The following is a 23,102-nucleotide window of genomic DNA, read 5'->3' as shown; positions in this document are numbered from 1 at the left end:
CGTCCATTATCTAGCACACTGTCAAAAAATTGATGTCCAATACTGATGAACTTCTCAGGGCATCCAAATTTTGACATAATTTTCTGTAAACCCTAACAACTGACAGAAAGACCTTGGTCAGACCTACAAATGTTATATACAGACCTCTACTCTGTTCCTGAAATTTTTCCTGGAGTTGTTGGGCAGCAAACACTGTATTGCCTAATCCTTGACCCTTTCTGAAACCACACTGGCTCTCAGGGAGGTAACCATCTTCCAGGTGAAGGGATCAGTCTATTGAAGAAGACTCTGGCAAGAATCTTACCAGCAATGACTAAAAGAGAAATAACCCTGTGATTGTCACAGGATGATATATTCCCTGTACCTTTATAGAGTTAGACAATGGAGGCATCCTTAAATTCTAGGGGATACCTTCTTCATGCCATATAACCTGGAAAATTTCAGCAGTTTTTGGATGAGCAATGGACCTCCCATTTTGTAGATCTCAGCTGGAATAAAATCAACCTCAGGTGATACTATCTGCATAAAATTGAAATTCATCTGCCTTCTTACTGAACCAAGAGTTTTACATATCTCTAAATTTACTTTTGATGGAATTAAATGCTACCTTCTTATAAATGGATGAAGTATCCTATTGGTAAACCCTGTGGAGTTCTCATTTCTCATTTAGCAGCTTCTACATTTCCCCACCATTTTCATCAAACTAGACTTGGTGTCTGTGAGTGTTCTGGCCCAGATGAGCAAATGCAGTGTGCTGTACACCAGATCTTTGAAAGCTGCCCACTCTTTTTCTGTTCCACTGTTGCCAACTGTGTGTTGATTCGGTTTTACCTCCAAGTTAGCAACAAACTTCCCATTCAAAGAGGAAACACTCTTGACATTAATTCTTCTAGTATTCATTTTGTCATCTGAGCCTACTCTAGCATTAAAGTCACCAGAATTATATTTGTCTTCTTTTGGTACACTGATGACAAGGTTCTCCAAGTCTTCATAAAATTTTTCTTTAATTTCATCAGTGTTTGCCATGGTGGGAACATAGGCACTGATCATGATGGCAGGGTTTTTTTCTGAAAGTAGCACTCCTGTTCACTCCTTTTGGTGGGCGTTCAAAAGTGCTGACTATAATAGTTTTGATTGCAAAACCTACCCCACCTTCACAGTGCTCTTCTTCACTGTGGTCATTCCAGAAAAAATGTGTATCTAGTTCTGACTTCAGTAAGGTGGCTTTCATTTCCCAGCCATATTTCACTCAGGGCTGCTATTTGGATATGAGACCTGCTGAGTTCTCTTGCAAACAAGTTCGTTTTTCAGGTCCATTGAATCTTGTGCTGTCTACAAGTGTGTGCACATTCTATGCACCCCTGGTGTGAGGTTTTTTTTTTTAGGTTTTTGGAAGGCAATGGGGTTAAGTGGCTTGCCCAAGGTCACACGGGTAATTATTAAGCGTATTAAGTGTCTGAGGCTGGATTTGTACTCAGGTACTCTCCTGACTTCAGGGCCAGTGCTCTATCCACTGCGCCACCAAGCTGCCCCCTGAGAGGAGTCTTCTTTGAAGAATCTTTGTAGATCTATTTTGGGTCTCAACCACACTATGGGATCCCTGCCTGTCATGGTAATCAGGCCAGGGTTGGGTAAACAGACAACTTTTAGGACACCTTTTCTAGCCCCTTCCTTACATCAGGAGGTGAGCGGGGTGGGGTCCTTAAGAGGTCTGCTCTGTCACCCAGGGGGCTGTCGAATCTCATTGCTGCTTTCAGTGGGGAAAAATCCTAAAGGTCTGGGTCACCCATGTGCAAAGTTGTGACTACAGCAGTGTATCTGCACCTGTTGCTTCATTACTTGCCTGTTGCCATAGGACTTTGAGGAATGCTTATGAATGATGTCTTTTGTTAATTGGATTTAAGTGAGCTGCACGATGTCATCTGCCTTTCTCCTCTAAAGTCATCATGATTCAGCAAAGCAAGACAGAGTCAAGACAAATGGTGATGGCTCTAGATGCAGTGGATGACTTTGGCGACTTTGATGTCTAAACAAACTGAAGCACCTGATTCAACTGGCTTCAAGGTCATAGGAATGAATTGTTCTTTTCTAGCCATTCCACTAGTGGAAGATTCACATGCTTGGGGAGACAATACTCACTAATGAGTCTGAGACTCCTTCGGTTACCCTCAAACGTTTTAGCCCACTTGCTGAAACACTTTACCAAAGTGTGGCCACTGTGCATGCTACGGGTTCTTGGAGTCACAAGTGAGAGTTAGGTGGCTCTTTCTAGAGGCTGTAGCCATTTCATGGTCTCACAAGTAACTACAACTCAATTGGAAACAGGTGTCTATGCTCACCCTCAAATGTTTATTCTACAACCTCACGTGATACCCACCTCTGAGGAAAGGTATACTCTGATGAACTCATATATGTGGAAGTGAGATGGCACAGCCTTCCTGGTGAGGTTGGGAGAAGATGCACTATCTCTTCCAGATTCCTATTTCTAAGTCAACACAAAGTTTGTTGAATTCTCTTGCTAAAAAGCTTTCCTTTAACCTAGGGTTTAAATCATTCCTGATTGATATAGCCCTGATACTCCTTTTCAATGATAACAAAGTTTTGGAATAATGCTACCCACCTCAACCCTCCATCCTCATAATGTGGATGATTGACAATAGGACGATGTGTAGATAGTTTAATGCTTGCCATTGTGGGCATGGCACCTGCAAAAACAGCATCTGAAAAACAAGATGATAATATTGGAAAAATTCCTTTAAGAAAACTGAAAGTTATTTCATAAAAACTTCAAATTCTTAAATAAAGTATTTCATACCATATGTTAAAGTTAAAATAAAAGTTAAATTGAAGATAAAATCAGAGTAGCAGATGGATTTCAATTTGATGCTTTCAAATGGATTTATCCTTAACTCTGAGGCAGATAAGAATCTATACTAGTTTAAAGTTCATACAAAATGACTCTAGAAATTTCCTCACATTTAAGTTTCCCTGAGCTTAAAACATTCAGGTATATGGATTCAATCTAAGAATATACCCCTGCATGGAGAAGCCCCAAAATGTACCACAGTAGAGCATGACTCCAATCTTTGAAGTCAGCTAGACATGTTAGGTATTTACTTAAGTCTCAGTCAATCTTCACCCATTTTTGAATAAATGTTTATTTCTTGCTGGTTATAACTTCTGTGGTTAAAGAAGTTTCCATATAAGTTTCCATATTTTTTGTTCTTTAAACAATGCCTATAAACTTGGGGAAATGATTATTATTTAATCTTTAATTGATAATTATTTGGGGATTTTTGCATTTTTCTAGTTTTGTCTTTTGGGATCACACTGATCCCTTATTTAGAAAAGGCACTTGTCCCATCTATTGTGAAAAGTGTCTGATCTCCTTTTCTTGTAATTTTGATTATAAGAAGTTGAAAAAGCTTTTACTCAGACAAAAATCAAGGCAACTAGGATGAGTAAGGAAACTGTCAAGTGGAAAACTACTTTCTTTGATTATTTGATAAGAGTTTGATATCTCAAATATATAGGAACTAACAGAACTGTATAAAACAAAGAGGCTTTCCCCAAAGATCAGTGGTTAACATGACATGAACAAACACTTTTTTAAAAAAAACTTCTCTTATGTTTTTTCTTCCTATCTCATGGTTTTCTTTCTTTCCCCTTAGTTCTAATTCCTCTTATACAAATGATTAATATGTAAATATGTACATGCACATTGTTTTGTTTTGTTTGCAAGGCGATGGGGTGAAGTAACTTGCCCAAGATCACACAACTACATAGTTACTAATTATTTGAGATCATATTTGAACTCAGGTCCTCCCGACTCCAGGGCCAGTGCTCTATCCACTGCACCCTAGCTGTCCCACATGTACAATATATTTTTTTGATGTAAGGCAATGGGATTAAGTGACTTGCCCAAACAACTTTTAACAGACTACTCACCACCATGGGGAGGAGGGAGGGAAGGGAGAGTAATAGAACAATGTGTAACTCAAAAATTTGCAAATGAATGAATGTTGAAAGATTACAAAAGTAAGTAATTAGAAAAATAAAATACAATTTCAATTAAAAACTGTGACGTCAACAAAGATTGCAAAAATATTATTAATCCCAAAAGAAAGGAAAAACCATGAAGCAGTGTATCTCATACTGAACAAACTGGCAAAGATAACAAAATCTGAAAACAGTCAATACTTGAAGTACTAAAGGCAGGCACGTTAATATACTTTGGATGGAGTTGTGAATAAGTCCAACCATTATGGGAAACAATTTGGAATTACATTTTTATAGTTAATCCCACTGTCCCACCAGAAAAAAAGGAATGACATTTTTATAAAAGGTTAAAATCCTCCATTCTTTGACCCAGAGATTCCATTCACCAAGTATATCATACAGAGAATAAAAAGTCCCATTTATACCAAAATATTCATAGGAATACATTTGGGGAACAACAAAGAACTAGAAACATGTCAATTGATCAGGGAATGACTAAATAAATTATGACACATTAATGCAATAGAATACTGCTACCTCAGAAGACATGATGGGGGGATAAGGAACAGGCCTAGATCCTTGCTCCTAGGGAGGTTAAAGCTGGTGGACTGTTTTGTAGTTTGGAGCTGCAGTGGGGCTAAAGTCAAATACATGTCCACACTGAGTCCAGTTTTAAAATAGGGAGCTTCCAAAATAAGAAAGGGCAAATAGGCTTAGGACAGAAACAGAACAGGTCAAAGCTTCCATGATGATCAGTAGTTAGACTGGACCTGTGAATGGGTGCCATATTTCCAGATTGGGTGAGATAGAGAGATACAGTCTCAAATAAATAAACAAAACAAACTAAAACATGATAAATACAGAGAATAGAGAGAAGTATGAGAAGCCTGATATGAATTTCTGAAGACTGAAGTAACAAAAATCAGGAAAATCTGAATCACTGTGTCTACCAGCAACATTTGGTCTGGCACTGCCAAGGCAACCACAAGTGGAACTCAAAATTCAATAAATCCGGGAGCTTTTTAGGGGTGCATTGATTATTGAACCAAATAGAGTAGACTAATTTTTAAGTTGATAATTTTGTATAGCCCACAATTGATGTTATAAATATCCAAATGGCTCTTGGCAGAAAAAAAATGTTTCCTTACCCCAGCTCTAAGCTTAGGAAAAGAAATAATGACAAACCAACTTCTTAAAAAAGGCACAGTAAGAGAAAATTGTTTGAAATAAAAGACTGAAAGGGAAGGCAAATTTTTAAATGACTAGCTTAGCTAGGTGAAGAAATAGAAGGATTAGCTAAGAACAAATGAAAAAAAACTAGAAAAGTAAATAAAAGTAGGGATAGAGGAAGCACAAGGAGATACTGTACAAATAAACTAGGATCAAAATAGTGTCAGCAATAGTAATCAAAGGAAAAAGGACAACCTAAAAGAAACCAGGAGGAAAAAAAATCATACAAAGAAATTGAGAAAAGTACAAACCCAAAGATTATAAACTTAAATGTGAATAGGCTAAACTTCAAATAAAACAAAAGAGCAAGGCAAAATGGTTAAGAAAAAAATCTGATAGTTTTTTTTATTAAAACTTCAAGGGGCGGCTAGGTGGCATAGTGGATAAAGCACTGGTCCTGGAGTCAGGAGTACCTGGGTTCAAATCCAGTCTCAGACACTTAATAATTATACCTAGCTGTGTGGCCTTGAGCAAGCCACTTAACCCCATTTGCCTTGCAAAAACCTAAAAAAACCCTTCAAAATAAAGCTACATTTACAAAATGTAAATAAATGCTATTTGATGATTCCAAAAATCAGAGCTTGCAATAGTTCCAGTAGATGAAGCAAAAATTTAAAACATGTATATGTCAAACTTTTGAATGTATGTACATCAAATGGTATTGCATTTATATTCATAAAAGAAAGGTAAACTGAATTTTAAAAATATATAACTTTAGGATATTTAATGTTCCTGTCAGAATTTAATAGATCAAACTAAAAAATTAATAAAAAAGGAAAATTTTGAAGAGCTAAAATTTATTCCTTCTTCTGAATGGGAACATTAAACAATATGCATATTTCTCATCATTATATGGTAGCTTTAATATATATTTATGTAAACAAACATACACATATACTATTGTTAAGGCATTAAAATTATAAATAAATGTAAAAATATAATAATTTCAAATATATTCTTTATAAAGTATAATAAAAATAGGAAGAATTTTAGGGGTCACAAGGAAAATATATTGACCCAAACGGAGATTTGATAATGATATTATGAATAACGGATGGGTCAATGAACAAATAAACTTAATAACTGGGGAAAGTATCTATAAAGTGCTTTTGTATTTATGAGCTTTCTAAATTCAAGGATAGAAAGTAGCAAGGAGAAAAGAATGGGACTATGAGAGAAGGTCTGCTGGTCTGCTGAAAGGTAAAATGTTGTATGACCTTAGGAACATATAGATACAATGGACCTTCAGTTTGCCTTCACTCAACAACTGGGACAACTCAGATAAGTGACAACAATTATTTCTGGAATGTAGCTAAAGCAATTTCAGAGAGAAAACACAATTTATTCCTGAAAGAATACATTAATAAGATAAACACATTTCAAGTATGCAATTAAAAATGAGGAAATAAAAAACAAAAGAAATACAAAAGAACAAATACTGAAACAAAATGGTAAACAAAGTAAACAAAGAGATTTTAAGTTCTTTAAAAAGGCTAACAAAACTGAATAACTTTTCTTTTATGACCTATCTAGTTTGATCAAAAAGGGAAGAAAATCAAATTATCAAAATTTTAAAATAAACAGTTAAATTATAACTCAAAAGAAATTTTAAAAAATTAATGGGATGCATTATATACAAAAAATATGATAGCAAAACTAAGAATTTAGAAAAAATTAATGATTATCCTCAAAAATTTTAAAAAGAAAGCCAGACAAAACAGGACAAAAAAGTCTTTAAGTGATCTAATCTCGGAAAATGAAACTAAACTGAAGAAAATGTTTTACAATGAAATTAAGCAAATTAGATGAAAAACAGTGGTCTATTATATTTTATAGAGCAATTCTATCAAGCATCTAAGAACTACTATCTATGTCAAAGACACATAGAAATTAATATAACAAATTATTCTCAAAAATTGTGAATAAAAATATTCCACAAAATTCTTTTTATGACTTAAATATAGTTCTGATAGTTAAAGCAGGGAAGGATAAAGCCAAGAATCACAGACCAATATCACTACTATAAGAAAATATTATAATTTTTCTTAAGTTCAAGCAAAAAAATTACAATTATATACACAAAAAATTACAATTATATACACAAAAAAATTACAACCAAGTTGGGATGTAATTGTAGTTCAATATTTGAGGGGAAAATAGCCTAATTACCATATTTAAAACAAATGCACCTCAAATTATATGATTTTATTACTACATACAAAAATAAAACCTTGGACAAAAACAATGCAAATTTAATTGTGGAAACAGTCCTTGGAAAGCCTACGGGTGTTAGGAATAAATTGTTTTATACAGGCTGAAGCTGGTTCTATTTAAAGGATCACAGGATAATGAATTTAAGAGGGAGTTGGAGGCCACCTCTTCACTTTACAAATGCGGTTCAATGACTTGCCCAGGATCCCACATGGGAAGTGTCTGGAGCAGGATTTAAATCCATGCTTTTCTTTCCATTATACCATGCTGTCCTTGGCATTGGCTTCATCTGGAGAACTGAGGTTTGAACCATTGTCCTCGATTCCTTGGAGCCGAGGACAGAAAGATGCCAGTCTAGGGGGAGCTAATGTCCTGAAGATTTGGCAGAATTTCAAAGATTCCTGTTGGACATTAAGCAGTTATGTAAAATGTCCTTTGACATATAAAACATAATAATAATAAAACGTAATAATAATAATGTTTTTAGTGTGTTCCAATCCTAAACTTCTAATTCTGACACTGACCGGGGTTAGGCTGCTCTAGAACTCCTAGAGTAGTAGTCGGCAGCAGTACCAAATCACAAGGACATGGCGTGAGGTCTCCCAGTGGCATATCCCAAGGATTGCATATGGCCTTGTGGCCTGTACCATGGCTTCTCAAACATAAGCGCAAAGGCACAAATGGCTGCTAATCCAATTGGCAGAGAACATAAAGCTGAAATAGGAAGCTAGTGCACTGGATGACAGAGCCAAGATTCAAAAAGATCATGATAAGCTTGATCACTGGACCAGAGTGAAAAAGCTAAAAATTTAATGAGATTATTACACCTTGCTGAGCATGAGACTGGGAAGACAAAATTAAACAGTAGTTTCTCTGAAAAGCAACAATTTTTAATTCCTTACAAGCTCTTGCCTGCAAGAAAATAAATGTTATTTTAAGATTAACAGCACTCAATTATGAAGTGGGTGCTGTACCCTTCCATGGTCAGAAGCACTAGTGTCTAGATTTTAGGAAGGACATTAATAAATTGAAACACATCTGAAAGAATACAACCACGATGGTGATGGGTCAGAAGTTCATGCCTAGTTAAGAGTTAACTGAGGGAACAGGGGATATTCTAGACAGGATTACAAAGCATAGATGAGAGAATGATGTGGACATAGTCAAATATCTGGGCAGGTATGTAATGAAACAATTCTTTTTTCAGGAATGGTTTCAATAAGACCATCCCTGAGGTACTTTTCAACTCTGAAATCCTATCACAGATAAGAAGGAATATGAAAGGTCCCAGTTTCCTCCAAGTATAAAGGGTAATCTTCAGGGGCAGTCTTCAGGCAGGCTCCAGAGGGCAAATGTATAATAATGGATGAAAGACAAAATGAAGCACATTTCCATTCAACATAAGACCTTTTTAATAGTTCTAATTGTCTACTTTAAGACAATGGAGTTGCTTATCAATGCTTAATATTCAGGCACAGACTAGATGACCTCTTAGAAGAGATGCTTCAGGGGGTGGCTAGGTGGCACAGTGGATAGAACAAATCCAGCCTCAAGCACTTAATAATTACCTAGCTGTATGGCCTTGGGCAAGCCACTTAACCCCATTTCCTTGCAAAAAAAAGAGAGATGCTTCAGAGTGTGGAGCACATGGCCAGTGGGCTGCACGTGGCCCACCATCACTCCAAGTACAGCCTGAACCACAGCTAAATGTGATTTCTACCTGATTTTATAATGTGTTGATGGATAAATAAATACATATATAAAAATGTGAGATCTGCAGCCTGCAGGGATTCTTATGGATAATTTAATGGCCTTTATTTGATCTCTCTGTTTTAAAACATATTATGACATTGGGTAGGAGTTACTGATAAATGTATTGGGCCACTATATAAGGCTGTCATTTGTCACTAGTTGGATGTAATCTAGGGGGGACCCCATGTATGTAGAAATTGGATGAGATGGCTTTAGGGCAGGTGTCTTCCAATTCTCATATCCTGTGACTCTTTGACAACCTATAGGTGAACTGATTTGACTTCAAGGTAAAGATTATGAAAGAGGAAGCTGGGTGGTTGAGTGGAAAGAGCACTGGTGGACCTGAAGTCTGGAGGACCTGTGGCTTTAGACAGTTATTTTTAGACAGTTATTTTAGACAGTTATTCACTCTGTGACACTGGACAAGTCAATTAGCCTCCATTTGTCTTAATCACTGCAGAAGAAAATGTTGAAGTACTCCAGTGTCTTTGCCAAGTAAATCTCAAGGACAGAATTGGTGTGGTATGACCCACAGAGTAATAAAGAGGTAGATATCACTGAATAACCATAATTAGGATGGAAGGGAGATCTAAGCAGCAAAGGCACTCTACAAAAACAGTGGGGCAGACAGAACTTAGAGGTCACGAGAATGGCTAAAAAATGTTAAGAGAGATATATACACGTTAGAGTAATCTTAGGGATGATCCTGGAGGCCCTCACACAGCTGTGTGCACACATACATCAATACTTCAAGGATAAGGAGTTTTATTGAGACAGGCAATCCTTGCAACTCTACTATTGGCTTGCATGCCTTCTGGAAACTGATAGGACTGAAAGAATTCATCAGCCTTTGTTCAATTGAGTGATTTAACTTCAGGGTGGTCCTTGGCCAACAGACCTGTAGTCACTGGGTTCACAGTTAAAGCCTAACTGAAAATGAAGGAGTTTACACATATCTTAAGGCACAGCCTTCAAGAGTTGAATAACTGTATAAACACAATGCAAAAATCAGCGAGGGATATTGAATAATGAATTTTCAGGAGGAAGATCTCTGTTTAAGTACCTATTACCTATGTGAGCTTGGGCACACTGGCTTTCCTGAACTTTATAGTATCATACACACTGAAGAGCTCATTCAACTTTTTTATTTATTTTCATTACTTAATTTTTTTTATCTTTTTAACAACAGTAATTTCCTGATTTATTCCTCAAATCCTAGCATTAAATCCTAGCATTAAAACTTTCCTTAATAACAAGGAAACTATTTAAGCAAAACTGACAGTTTGCACCCTGCATCTCTGATATCTCTCCTGAAAAGCCATCCTCCTTATACAACAACTAAAACTGAAGCCTACCAAACGTCAGTTTCCACATCTGAAAAATGAGAGTGTTGGACCACAAAGACTAAGGATCTTTTTAGGTCCTATGTTTTTATGGAAATCTAATACTTCTATGATTTTAACACCTCTGAACAAAATAATTTTTATGTACAGTCAGTTTTCTGAGGGCAAACTGAAAGGTCTGTTCCAAAACCATCCTCCCCACTGGATTCCTTCAAAATCCAAGAGGACACTATTATAAACTGTAAAATTATTTGGCAATGACTATTCATTTCTTTTCTCTTGCAAGGCAATGTGGTTGGGTGGCTTGCCCAAAGCCACACAGCTAGGTAATTATTAAATGTCTGAGGCTGGATTTGAACTCAGGTACTCCTTACTCTAGGGCTGGTACTCCATCCACTGCACCACCTAGATGCCCCCTGACTATTCATTTCTAATTTGAATTCTCAGGGCCTAATACAAAGGAAGTCTAAGAAATACTAGCTGAATAGAAATAACTTTTTAGATTGTCTATGATCTCTACTAAAATGGAGAAATTTCTGTGAAGAATCACATATTAAAATTCTGTAATAGATTATAGTTCAAGGGACCTCTGAGGTATTCCTTAGGAAAGACTAGTATAGATGGGAAATTGTGTTATTTACTATAATGGTTAATCAATCTATGGGTACTATATTTTGTTAATGAAGATATAAATAAGAAAATGATAGAATCTTTTGTCTCTGGCTTATTTTTAAGGAGGAGGAGTGGAGACCTTTTCCTCTTACCTGGTTTGGTGTTCTGCTTGATCCACTGAAGAAGCTCTTCCTGTGGTATATTACTGAATTCTCCTACTATGCTCCATTGATTATGAAGGTTTATCCAACCTTGAATTGACATCACTGCTAGAAGGACAAAGACAAAATTCTCAAAACGAATTCTGTCAAAGAGTCGGCCAAAAAGCTGAAATGAAAGAAATCATTCGCTTATAATTCAAGTTGAGTACTTTGGAGCCAATGACAAAATCTATAATGCTGGTATAAGCCAAGGCAGACCACCAAGGTATATTGTGCTACTCTAACTACTATCCTCTTTTTTGGAAACAAATATAACTCAGGGGTTCAGGATGAATTCAAGTTTGATTCAAGTTCTTATACTAGACTAAGATATTACTACTGGAGAATATGCAATATTTCTGAACATGTCTTGGTCCAAAGGACCAAGTGAAATATAGTGGAATATGATTTCAAATGACTAAGGATAGAAATCTTTTAGAAACTAAATCTTTAATTTCTTTGTACCCAAACATCCTAGCAAAAGCTGGGGGAACCCCCAAGTAAGGGACTTGTTTCCATATTGTTTTACTTAGTGTTCAGCCATGCTTATGCAGCTGCACTTGCCTGGTGTTCCAAACTCTTTGCTAGCCCAGAAAATCTGATAAAGCAAAGAAATCTATGTACTGGCACCATTTCCTAGGGATCCAGGAAGATACAAACTGTTCCAGCAATAGGACCAGCTGAAGAGGAGAACTAAGATCTAGATGTCAAGCGGTGGAAGTAAACCTAAATGTTCAGAAAGTTCTTTAACAAAAATCTGAATTCCAGAAGGTTGCATTCTAGAGGGCAACCACAGGTTACAATGCTTCTGCAGCTGAGGAGAAAAAAATCTGAAATATTTTATATGAGATGTCTCTATAATGAAACAATTAATTAAGTTTTTTTTAATAATTCCATATTGAAGGGGCAGCTAGGTGGCACAGTGAATAGAGCACCGGCCCTGAAGTCAGGAGGACCCGAGTTCAAATCCGACCTCAGACACTTAATAATTACCTAGCTGTGTGACCTTGGGCAAATCACTTAATCCCATTGAAAAAAAATAAAAAATAATTTCATATTGCTTTTTTTGTTTTGGAAAACTCAACAAATCCCTGATAACTAGTCATAACTGTAGTAAAAAAAATAACAACTACCTTACCCCTTTAGAGCAGATCAAGGAAGCCATAATGCTCATGTGAGGTGTTAAAAAGAGCTTCAGTCTCATGATGAAAATAGCAAGAATAGCAAATGCAAATAACTGCAATACATGAAAAATCAGCTACAAAAAAGAAAAAGGTTATATTTTCAGTTTTTTATAAAACAAAACACTGAAATATATTTTGATATTCTTAAACATTAAGATAAAGAATTTTTAAACTAAGTTTTTATATACAAAAGAAAAGGAAGAAAAAGAACAGACATTCTCTAGGGATAAATATTATAAAAATGATACCAACTATCTTTCACAATAGAATGAATGCATAGGTCCTTGAGAAGAGAGATGGGTTCATACCTTGCTTTGTATTCCCAGGGTCTGGTATAAATCCTGGCACACAGGAGGGGCTTAATGTTTGCTGACTAGTTAATTACTTCATGTGGCAAGTATTGATTATACTGAGTTTTTCTATCTGAAGCATGTAAAATTTATTTTTCTGTTCAGCAAATGCATCACTAATGAGTGGAGAATGTTCATCTATATCCCATGCCACCCCCAATCCTAAAGCTCAAACTAAATTTCAAAACAAATGCCAAATTTGTATTACATAGGTTAACTGTAAATTCATCAAAGTCATTTGACTTTCGTGAGTATAAATGACTAATCTGAGTAGCTGTGGTATGGGAACTCCAGTGAAGGCAATGGGAAAAGACAGAAACTGAAAGAGACTGAACTCAAAGCCAACCTTCTCATGAGCTTCATTTTCAGATGTCTATGTGGCCCTGAAGACATTAAACTTAATATATCAGAAACTGAACTCATGATAGAATCACAGGTTCAAGATTCACAGGAGACTTCAGAGATAATCTTGTCTGACCACTTTATTTTACAGATGAGAAACCAAGACAAGGAGTAATTAAGTGTTTGCTTACTGTCACCCAGTAAGTGGCAGAGCTGAGATAGACTCAGAGGCCCTCTGGCTCTAAATCTGGTCTCTTCATAAGATCATATTACTTATATCTTCTCAATAAAAGTTGCATCTTTATTCAACTGCATTATTTCTTGATAGCACTATTAGTCTTCTAATCAATCTGTTAAGTCATCTTTGTCATATTTCTATCTGTTACTCAATATCCAATTGCCAATTCCCTTCAAATATCCTCCACAGTATCTGTTGTATTCATCACTTACTTTCAATTTTCACAACTGATACCCTAGTTTAGGCTCTCATTAACTTCTGCCTTAGCATGACAGTCTCCAACTTGTCCCCTGGCCTCTAGCTTCATTCCAATCCAAGAGATTCAGATGACTAGACAGAATGAAAGAGTTGGGAGGGACCTAGAAGTTCAGGGTCCAGCACATACCTCAACTAGAATTCCCTCTCAATGCTCCCCAAATAGTGGTCATGGGACCAAGGAGAATAAATGTACATCTGTTTTCAGAAGACAGTCAATCAGATTACTGTGCTAATAATTAAAAAGATCTGAATCTCATTGAATGACTGCACAAAAAGAACAATAATTGGAGGTAGATCGAAGATACAGAGAGAAGCCAGAAGGGGCATGAGCACCTTGGAATCCACTTTAAATCGTGGATTCTGGAGCCAAGGTCATTTAGGAGGACTTCAGGGAAGGTCTGCCTCCTGAGAGTAAAAGGGAAGTGCAGCATGCAGATGGCATCTGAGCAAGTTGGAAGCACTCAAGGACTCTGGTCCTGGCTCCACAGGTGGGGCTGCAGCAGGCTAGCTGGGAGGACTCCAGCCACGGTGCAAAGCAGACACAACAAGGACAGGACACCTCAGAAGGTATATCAGCACCTGAGGTCTCAGTATGGAAAGTCAGTAACTGGGTCCCTGGCTGCCACCCCCCACCTCAAGAAGCTTAGGAGAGGCTCCCATATGCCCCAGAAGCAGAGTGCAAGAAATAGGATTAACTGTGGTATATGTATGTCATGGAACACTATTGTTCTATTAGAAACCAGGAGGGATGGGAATTCAGGGAAGCCTGGAGGGATTTGCTTGAACTGATGCTGAGCAAGATGAGCAGAACCAGAAAAACATTGTACACCCTAACCGCAACATGGAGGTGATGTTCAACCTTGATGGACTTGCTCATTCCATCAGTGCAACAATCAGGGACAATTTGGGGCTGTCTGCAATGGAGAATACCATCTGTATCCAGATAAGGAACCATGGAGTTTGAACAAAGTTCAAGGACTATTACCTTTAATTTAGGAAAAAAAACTGATATATGATACCTTATTGTATGATCTTGCTATCTCTTATACTTTATGTTTCTTCTTTAAGGATATGATTTCTCTCTCATCACACTCAATTTGGATCAATGTACAACACAGAAATAATGTAAAGACTGACAGATTGCTTTCTGTGGGGGGGAGGGAAGTGAGATTGGGGAAAAATTGTAAAACTCAAAATAAATAAAATCTTTAATTAAGAAAAACAAACAAAAAAGAAATAGGATAAAAAAATGACTAGGAAACAGAAAAGAGCCCTGACCATAGAAAGTAAGGGTGACAGGAAAGCTCAAGACACAAATTAAAAAGAGGATACTGTCAAAATACCTTCATGAGAAGCCTCAAAGGATAATAATAAATTGGTCTCAAGTCCAAAAAGTCCTCTTGGAAGAGTTCCAAAATATTTTTAAAAATCAAGTAAGGGAGCTAGAAGAAAAAGAAATGATAATATTGCAGGAAAATTATTTTTAAAATTATGAGTCAACAGTTTGGAAAAGGAAGCATAAAAACTGACTGAAGAAAACAATTCCTTAAAAAAACTGGTCAAATGGAAGGAAAGTTCACCAAAGAAAATAGTTCCTCTAAAAGCAGCATTGGCCAAATGGAAAAGCGGGTACAAAAACAAACTAAAGAAAATAATTCCTTAGAAATTAGAATTTTCCAAATGGAAGTTAATGACTCAAGTCATCAAGAATTAGTCAAACAAATTCAAAAGAATGATAAAAATAAAAGAAAATGCAGAATACCTCTTTAGAAAAATAAATAACCTGAAGAGATATAGGAGAGATAATTGAAGAATTACTGAATGACTTGAAAACCATGGTCAAAAGAAAAGCCTAGACAGTATCTTGCAAGAAATTATCAAGCAAAATGCTCTGAAAACCTAGAACCAGAGGATAAAACAGCCACTGAAAGATTCTTCCAATCATCTCCTGAAAGAGATCCCAAAATAAAAAATGCCAATGTATGCTAAATCTAAATTACAGAAAAATAAATTCAAGGAAAAATATTACAAGCAACTAAAAACAATTCAAACAGCTAGCAAAACAATTCAAATATCAAGGAACCACAGTAAAGATTACACAGTACTTAACAGCTTCTACATTAAAAGATCAAAGGGTTTGGAAGATTTCCAAAGGCAAAGGAGCTTAGACTGCATCTAAGAATCAATTATCCAGAAAAACTAAGCATATGTTTTCAGAGGAAATTTAAAACTTTCCTGATTAAAGACCAGAGCTGAACAGAAAAATTGATCTTCAAATGCACAAGAGAAGATAAACGTAAACAAGAAAGAAAAAATATGTTATTCAATAAGGTTAACCTGTTTACATCCCTATATGGGAAGCTGTCACTTTTAACTCTTGAGAACTGTAACTATGTAATATCTATATCTATATCATATATATATATAAATGTACCTTACTATATCTATCTATCTACACATATATACATAACTGTAACAATGCAATTAGTAGGGATATACATAGACAAAGGGTGTAGGGATAAGTTGACTTTAAAGTGATATAAAAAGGGTGAAAAAAGTTTATAGCAGTATATGGCACCTACACAAAAATTAATCAAAGTATTGGGACATTAAAAAACTCACAAAAGCAGAAATAGTAAATGCAACTTTTTTTACAATGTTATAAAAATTACTTGTGATAGAGGGGTATGGAAAGATGGACTAAAAACTAATTGGAAAATAAATAATCTAATTTTAAAGAATGAGTAGGATGAAATAATAACATCATCAAAACCAATAACAAGAATGAGATAACAAATCAAGACTTACAGGATGCAACCAAAGCAGTATTTAGGGAGAATTTAAATATTTGCATGAATAAAATAGAGAAAGAGGAAATCAATGAATTGGGCATGCAACTAAAAAAAGAACAAATTAAAATTTCCAATTAAATATCAAATTAAACAATTCAAATATCACAGGAGACATTAATAATAAAAATAAATCTGAAAGAAAGAAAACTATTGAACTAATAAATGAGACTAAGAGTCAATAAAAAGATAGACTATTAATTAGATACATTTTTGGCTAATTTGATTTAAAGGAAGAAAGAAGAAAACCAAATTACCAATACACAAATGAAAGGATGAATTAACTGCAAATGAAGAGTAAATGAAAGCAATAATTAGGTGCTATTTTGCCCAACTTTATGCCAATAAATTTAACAGTCTAGGTGAAATGGGTGAATCATTTCCAAAAATATAAATTGTCCCAATTAACAGAAAAGGAAATAACATCTGTAACTGTATTTTAGAAAAATAAATTGAACAAATCATCAATGAAATCCCTAAGAAAAAATTCCCAGGACCAGATGGATTTACAAGTGAATTCTGCCAAACATTTAAAGAACAATTAATCCTAATACTATATAAATGATTTGGAAAATTAAACAAAGAAGGAGTTTATGACAACAATATGGTGTTGATACCTAGACCAGGAAAAGACAAAGCAGAGACTGAAAATTATAGACCAATTTTCCTAATGCATATTGATGCAAAAATTTTAAATAAAGTATTAGAAAAGAGATTACAGCAATTTATCACCTGGAATCCAGACCTGGTTCAGTATTAGGAAAACAATCAGCATAAGTGACCATCAATAACTGAACTAACAGAAATTATATGGAACACAAAAAGCTTTTGACAAAATTCAGCAACTATTTCTATTAAAACACTAGAGAACATAGGAATAAACGATTTTTTTCCCCTTAAAATGAAAGGTAATATCTAACTGAAACATCAACAAGCATTATAAGTAATGGGGATAAAGCATTCAGAAATAAGGTTACCCATTACTACAATTATTATTCACTACTGTACTAGAAATGTTAGTCTTAACAATTAGAGAAAAAAAGAAATGGAAAAAATAGAGAATAGGCAATGAGAAAACAAAATACTATCACTCTTTATAGATGATATGCTAGTAAACTTAGAAAATCCTAGAGAACCAACTAAAAAATTATTTGAAACAATGAACAACTTCAGGAAAGTGGAAGAATCTAAAGTAAAAACCACATGAATCACCAGCACTTCTATGTAGTATCAACAAAGCCCAGAAAAAATAGAGAAATTCCATTTAAAAATAACAATATCAGCAGGCAAAATAAAATATTAGAAGTTTGCCTACCAAGACAAACTCAGAAATCATATGAAACCAATAACAAAATGCTTTTCACACAAAGTCAGATCTAAGCTGGAAAAATATGAACTGCTCCTGGATAGACCATGCTAATAAAAATGCCAATTCTACCTAAATTAATTTATTCAGTGTTACGCCAATCAAATTACCCAAAAATTATTGTATAGAGCTAGAAAAAATAGTAACAAAATTCATCTGAAAGATATAAAAGATCAAGAATTATCAAGAATTAATGCAGGGAAAAAAAAAGCTAAGGAAGATGAATTAGCTGTACCAGATCTAAAATTATAAAGTGGCAATCATCAAAACTTTTAAGAAATAAAGAATAACAGGATAACAGGAATAGGTTGGGTACAGAAGACACAAGAGTTTATTACTATAGTAATCTATTGTGTGACAAACCCAAAGACTCCATTTTCTAGGATAAGAACTCACTATTTGATAAAAATGGTTAGGAAAAATGAAAAAACTGTATAGCAGAAAGTAGGCATTAACCAACATCTTATATCCTATACCAATATAAGGTCACAATGGCTAAGTAATTTAAACATAAATGGTACCATAAGCAAATTAGGAGAGTAAGGAATAACTTTCCTATCAGATCTATAAAGACAGAATTTATGACCAGTGAGATAGAGAACATTATGAAATACAAAATGGATAATTTTTTACTACATTAAATGGAAGTTTTTTTTCCTAAAATCAACATAACCAAAATTAAAAGGAAAGCAGAAATTTAGGAAACAATTTTTACAGATGTTTTTGATAAAAACCTCATTTCTATAATTCATAGGGAACTGAAATAAAACTGCAACAAATCATTCCCCAAATGATAATTGGTCAAAGGATATGAACTAGTAGTTTTTCAGATGAAGAAATTTAAACTATTAAGAAAAAATGCTTTAAATCACTATTAGAGAAATACAACTGTTGAGATATTACCTCACAAAATATCTGATTAGCTAATATGACAAAATGGAAATGATAAATGTTGGAGGGGATGTAGGAAAACTGGGCCGAATTCACTGTAGGAGAAATGAACTGATCCAACCATTCTGGAAAGCAATTTGGAACTACGCTCAAAGGGCAATTAAGCTACCAATCTCCTTAGATCCAGCAATGCCACTACTATTCTAAAGAGATCATAAAAAAGGGAAAAGGGAGATCTGATCCAACTTGGTGCCTCAGTGGCTTGAGTACTGAGCCTTGAGTTAGAATGACCTAAATTTAATAGCTATGTATCCCCAGATAAATCATCTAACCTCAGTTTTCTCATTTGTAAAAAGGGGGTCATTACAATACCAAACTCCTAAAGATGCTGAGAAAATAAAAAAATTAATATATTTGTAAAGATATTTGCAAACTTAAAAATGGTATATAAATGCTAATTATTATTTGAATCATTATTATATAACTTTAAAGATTCCACAGATCTTAATAAGTTAGAATGTTGGACATCTAATAAGATTAAATTGAAATAAACTTTTCAAAGTTTTAAAAGTCTTACTCTGGGGTTCGAAAAATCAACTTCACAAACACAAGACAATGGAGAGATCATCATTAAAAAGGCCTGAGTTTTTTGTGGACTACAAACCCATTTTGAGTCTACAGTGTGATGGACCAGTCAGGCTAGCCATGTGATTTTCGTTCAGAGTCATTCAGTTAACTAACACACTTTTAGAACGTGTTTCCTTTGGGTCAGGTATTATACACTAAGCCCTGAATATGCACAAAGTAGGATCAGATTTCCCTTGCATCATCTACAGATTTGCCATCCATGTTTTTTCCCAAATCATTGAATACAATACAGATACAAGCACAGATCCCTGGAGAATTTAGTGGTGACCTCTTCCAAATAGCAAGTCATTAATGTCGTACTCTTCAGGTAAGGCAATTTGGCCCAATTCATTCTATCATCTTCTGTATCATATTTACAGTATTTTCCACATGAATAGTATGAGAAACAGCCAAATCTTTTGCTAAAATATAGTTAAACTATGGTCAGAGCATTCCATTAATCTATCAGTCATGACAAAATCCTGATGGAGTCACAGTGGTTTTTTAATCATTATTTTGAAAATTCAATTTTATTTTCAGTTCAGATTATCTCATTCTCCATTCCTTCACCACCTACTGAGAAAACAAGAAAAAGCCCTTTAAAAACATGGAGTCATGCAAAAAGAATTCTCACATTAGTCATGTCCAAAAATTTGTTTTTTACTTTTGTTCTCCAAGTACATCAGTTACTTTATCTAAACATGGTAGATGGACAGCATGTATCATCATGGGTGATATGAAACAGAGGTTGGTCATTGTGTTCACTGGACTTCTTTCAAAAGTTATAATATTGCTGTAATTGTATAAATTGTTCTCCTGGTTCTGCTCAATTCACTTTGAGTCAGTTCACATAAGTCTTATCAGGTTTAACTGAAACTATTCCCTTCATTATTTCTTCTATTACAACAATATTCCATTAAATTCATACCCCATAACTTAAGTCAGGGCTATTCAATCTTACTTTTAAAAATTTTCATTGAAACAACAGACAAATTTTGATTTGCCATTTTAGTGAGAGATCTGTAGTAGCTTGGTTTCGTTTACGAAAGCATTTAGTAAATTTGCAGGGGGTTGCATTTTGGACAGCCCTGACTTAAGTCATTCCCCAAATGATGAGCATCTCCTTGGTTTCCAATTCTTTGACACCACAAAAAAGTTGCTTTAAGTATTTTTGAAGATGGATTCTTTTCCTTTGGGTAAAGTTTACACAGAGTTCAATAGTTTGGGGATCATAGTTCCAAATTACTTTCCATATTGGCCCTAGTTCATAGCTCTAACAACAGAGTATTTAGTGTATCTGTTTCCCCACAGCCTCTCCAGAATTTTCCTTTTTTAATGTGCTTTATTTATCTGATAGGGAAGAAATGGTTTCAGAATAGTTCTAATTTATTGTTCTTTAATTATAAATTATATAAAGCATTTTGTCTTTTATCTACTGATATCTTGAATTTTGTACTGAAAAATGCTCATTTTCTTTAAACATTTATCAAATAGTAAATTGCTCTTTTTCTTGTAAATTTAATAGTTTCCTATATATCTTTTTTTAGGGTTTTTTTTTTTGGCAAGGCAAATGGGGTTAAGTGGCTTGCCCAAGGTCACACAGCTAGGTAATTATTAAGTATCTGAGGCCGGATTTGAACCCAGGTACTCCTGACTCCAGGGCCAGTGCTCTATCTACTGCACCACCTAGCTGCCCCTCCTATATATCTTAAAAGGGAAATATTAGACAACCTTACTATATTTCCCCCCCCCAATTTCTTACTTTTCTTTAATTTTACCTATCTTGCTTTGTTTATGAAAAAACTTTTTTTCTATTTTACATAATCAAAAACAATCCATTTTATCTCTAATAAACCAACCTTATTTGGTCATGGACTCTTCTGCAGTCATAAAATATCACTTTTTACATCTAAATCATATATTCATTTTGACATTTTGTCATATAGTTTGAGATGTAGGTTTATACCTATTTTTTTGCCAAACTACCTTCCAATTTTCCCAAAGACTTATCCTCTAGGTTACTGTGCTCATTTGCTTTTCTATAGTGCACCTAATCTGTTCCACTGACCAACCTCTTTCTTTCTTCTTATTTACCATATTTCCCCATGTATAAGATGCATCCTTTTTCAAAAAATTTAGGGTCTAAAAACTGGGAGCATCTTATACTGTGGTTGTAGTTTTTTTACTTGCATTTCCCACTTTATCACAATTGTTGTCTTTGCACTCATTGCTTCGTATTTGGTACCAGTATATTAGGTTATATTTTGCCAGAGTTCTTCCTAGAAATGGCTCAGAAAAGATTTTTGTTCAGTGTCGAATTCAAGTTCAAAGTGATCCAGTTTGTAAATTGAATGGAATTCATGCTGCTGAACATCAGTTGGTCTTCCTTCAACTGAACAAACAATCCGAGACTCGCTATGAAAAGAAGAAACCTGACTGAGAATGCCCCAGTGGAAGAAGGTCATGAGAAGCAAGGCAGCAAAATGGACTGGGTTAGAGAGGGTATTCAAGAGAGGGATGGAAGAGCAAAGGGCCATTAGAATCCCTGTGTCCACCAAGATGGTTCAGCAGGTGGCAAGAGAGATTGCTGATGACAAAGTGAGGACACAATTGGTACTTCAGGTTCATGAAATGGAATGGATGAAGTATGCATCCATGCCCCAGACTTGCCCAAAAGATACCTGGAAGCTATGAGCAGAAAATCCTTAAATTTCAGGATGAATAAAACTTTAAGGTGTGTCTTACACATAGGAGCGTCTTATACGTGGGGAAATACAATTGTCAGGTCTGTCTCATGATAGGTGTCTATGCAGCAATTTCCTTTTCCAGTGGATTAAGGAAAAAAGAAGTTTAAGTGACTTGCCCATATAGCTAGACTGAGGCCAGATTTGAACTCAGGTCTTCATGTTCAGAACTGAGTCACTTAGTTATTTTTATTTCTTTCCCAGTACCAAATTGTTTGATTATAACAAGTTTTGCAGCATAGTATGGCCCCCCCACCATTACTTATTCTTGATATTCTTAATCTTTTTTCCTCTAGATGAAGTCTTATCATTTTCCCTAGTTCTTTAAAGTAATTATTTGATAGTCTGAATGGTATGTTATTGCATAAGTACATTACTTTAGGTAACAGTCATTTTTATGATCAGTCTATTTATGAAAAATTATTTCTCTAATTGCTTAGATTTGTCTTTATTTCTGTAAAGTGTTTTGTAATTATGTTCCTATGTGTTTCTTAGCAAGCACACTCCTAAGTATTTTACATTTATATATATTTTATTTACTATCTATTATAATCAGGCAACATACAATTATATACATAAACATTTACTATGTATCCATTAATTATATTTTGTGTGCAAATACAAGTAAGTACATGCATGATTTAAATTATATTTACATAATAAAAGTTTTTATATGGTCCTGTTTTCTTATTATTTCAACTGTTTATGTTTTGTTTTCCCCAGAAGATTAGAAATTTGTAGTAAACAGTGTGCTACATTGATTTTTATATCCCTAAAGTGGATAGAGCAATGTATCATAGTATGACAAATGTCAGTCACATATAAGCCAGCTTTTTAATTCTATTCGATGTTCCCTGATTACACTCTTTCTTTTAAACTCCTGCTCAAACATGCCCAAGAAGCAGG

The 23,102-nt window shown here is 34.8% G+C and overlaps 1 protein-coding gene across 6 annotated transcripts in view; it reads right to left on the bottom strand.

Annotated features, from left to right (window-relative positions):
• The window catches only part of LOC141496388 (putative C-mannosyltransferase DPY19L2), a 152,829-nt gene that overhangs the window by 13,280 nt on the left and 116,447 nt on the right, over positions 1 to 23,102 (bottom strand). For 5 of the 6 annotated variants that reach the window (XM_074198914.1, XM_074198916.1, XM_074198915.1 and 2 more), the window contains 3 exons: positions 12,486 to 12,605; positions 11,300 to 11,474; positions 2,621 to 2,720 (listed from right to left, as the gene is read on the bottom strand). In XM_074198914.1, the coding sequence (XP_074055015.1) occupies positions 2,621 to 2,720; positions 11,300 to 11,474; positions 12,486 to 12,605 (395 nt within the window). The remainder of the gene's footprint in view (positions 1 to 2,620; positions 2,721 to 11,299; positions 11,475 to 12,485; positions 12,606 to 23,102) is intronic. The other variant, XM_074198918.1, reaches the window with a different exon arrangement.

This window comes from Macrotis lagotis, chromosome 8 (genome assembly GCF_037893015.1).
Source record: "Macrotis lagotis isolate mMagLag1 chromosome 8, bilby.v1.9.chrom.fasta, whole genome shotgun sequence".
Classification (NCBI taxonomy): Eukaryota; Metazoa; Chordata; class Mammalia; order Peramelemorphia; family Peramelidae; genus Macrotis; species Macrotis lagotis.
The sequence above is the reverse complement of the archived record's forward strand: the minus strand, read 5'-3'. Positions and strand labels throughout refer to the sequence as shown.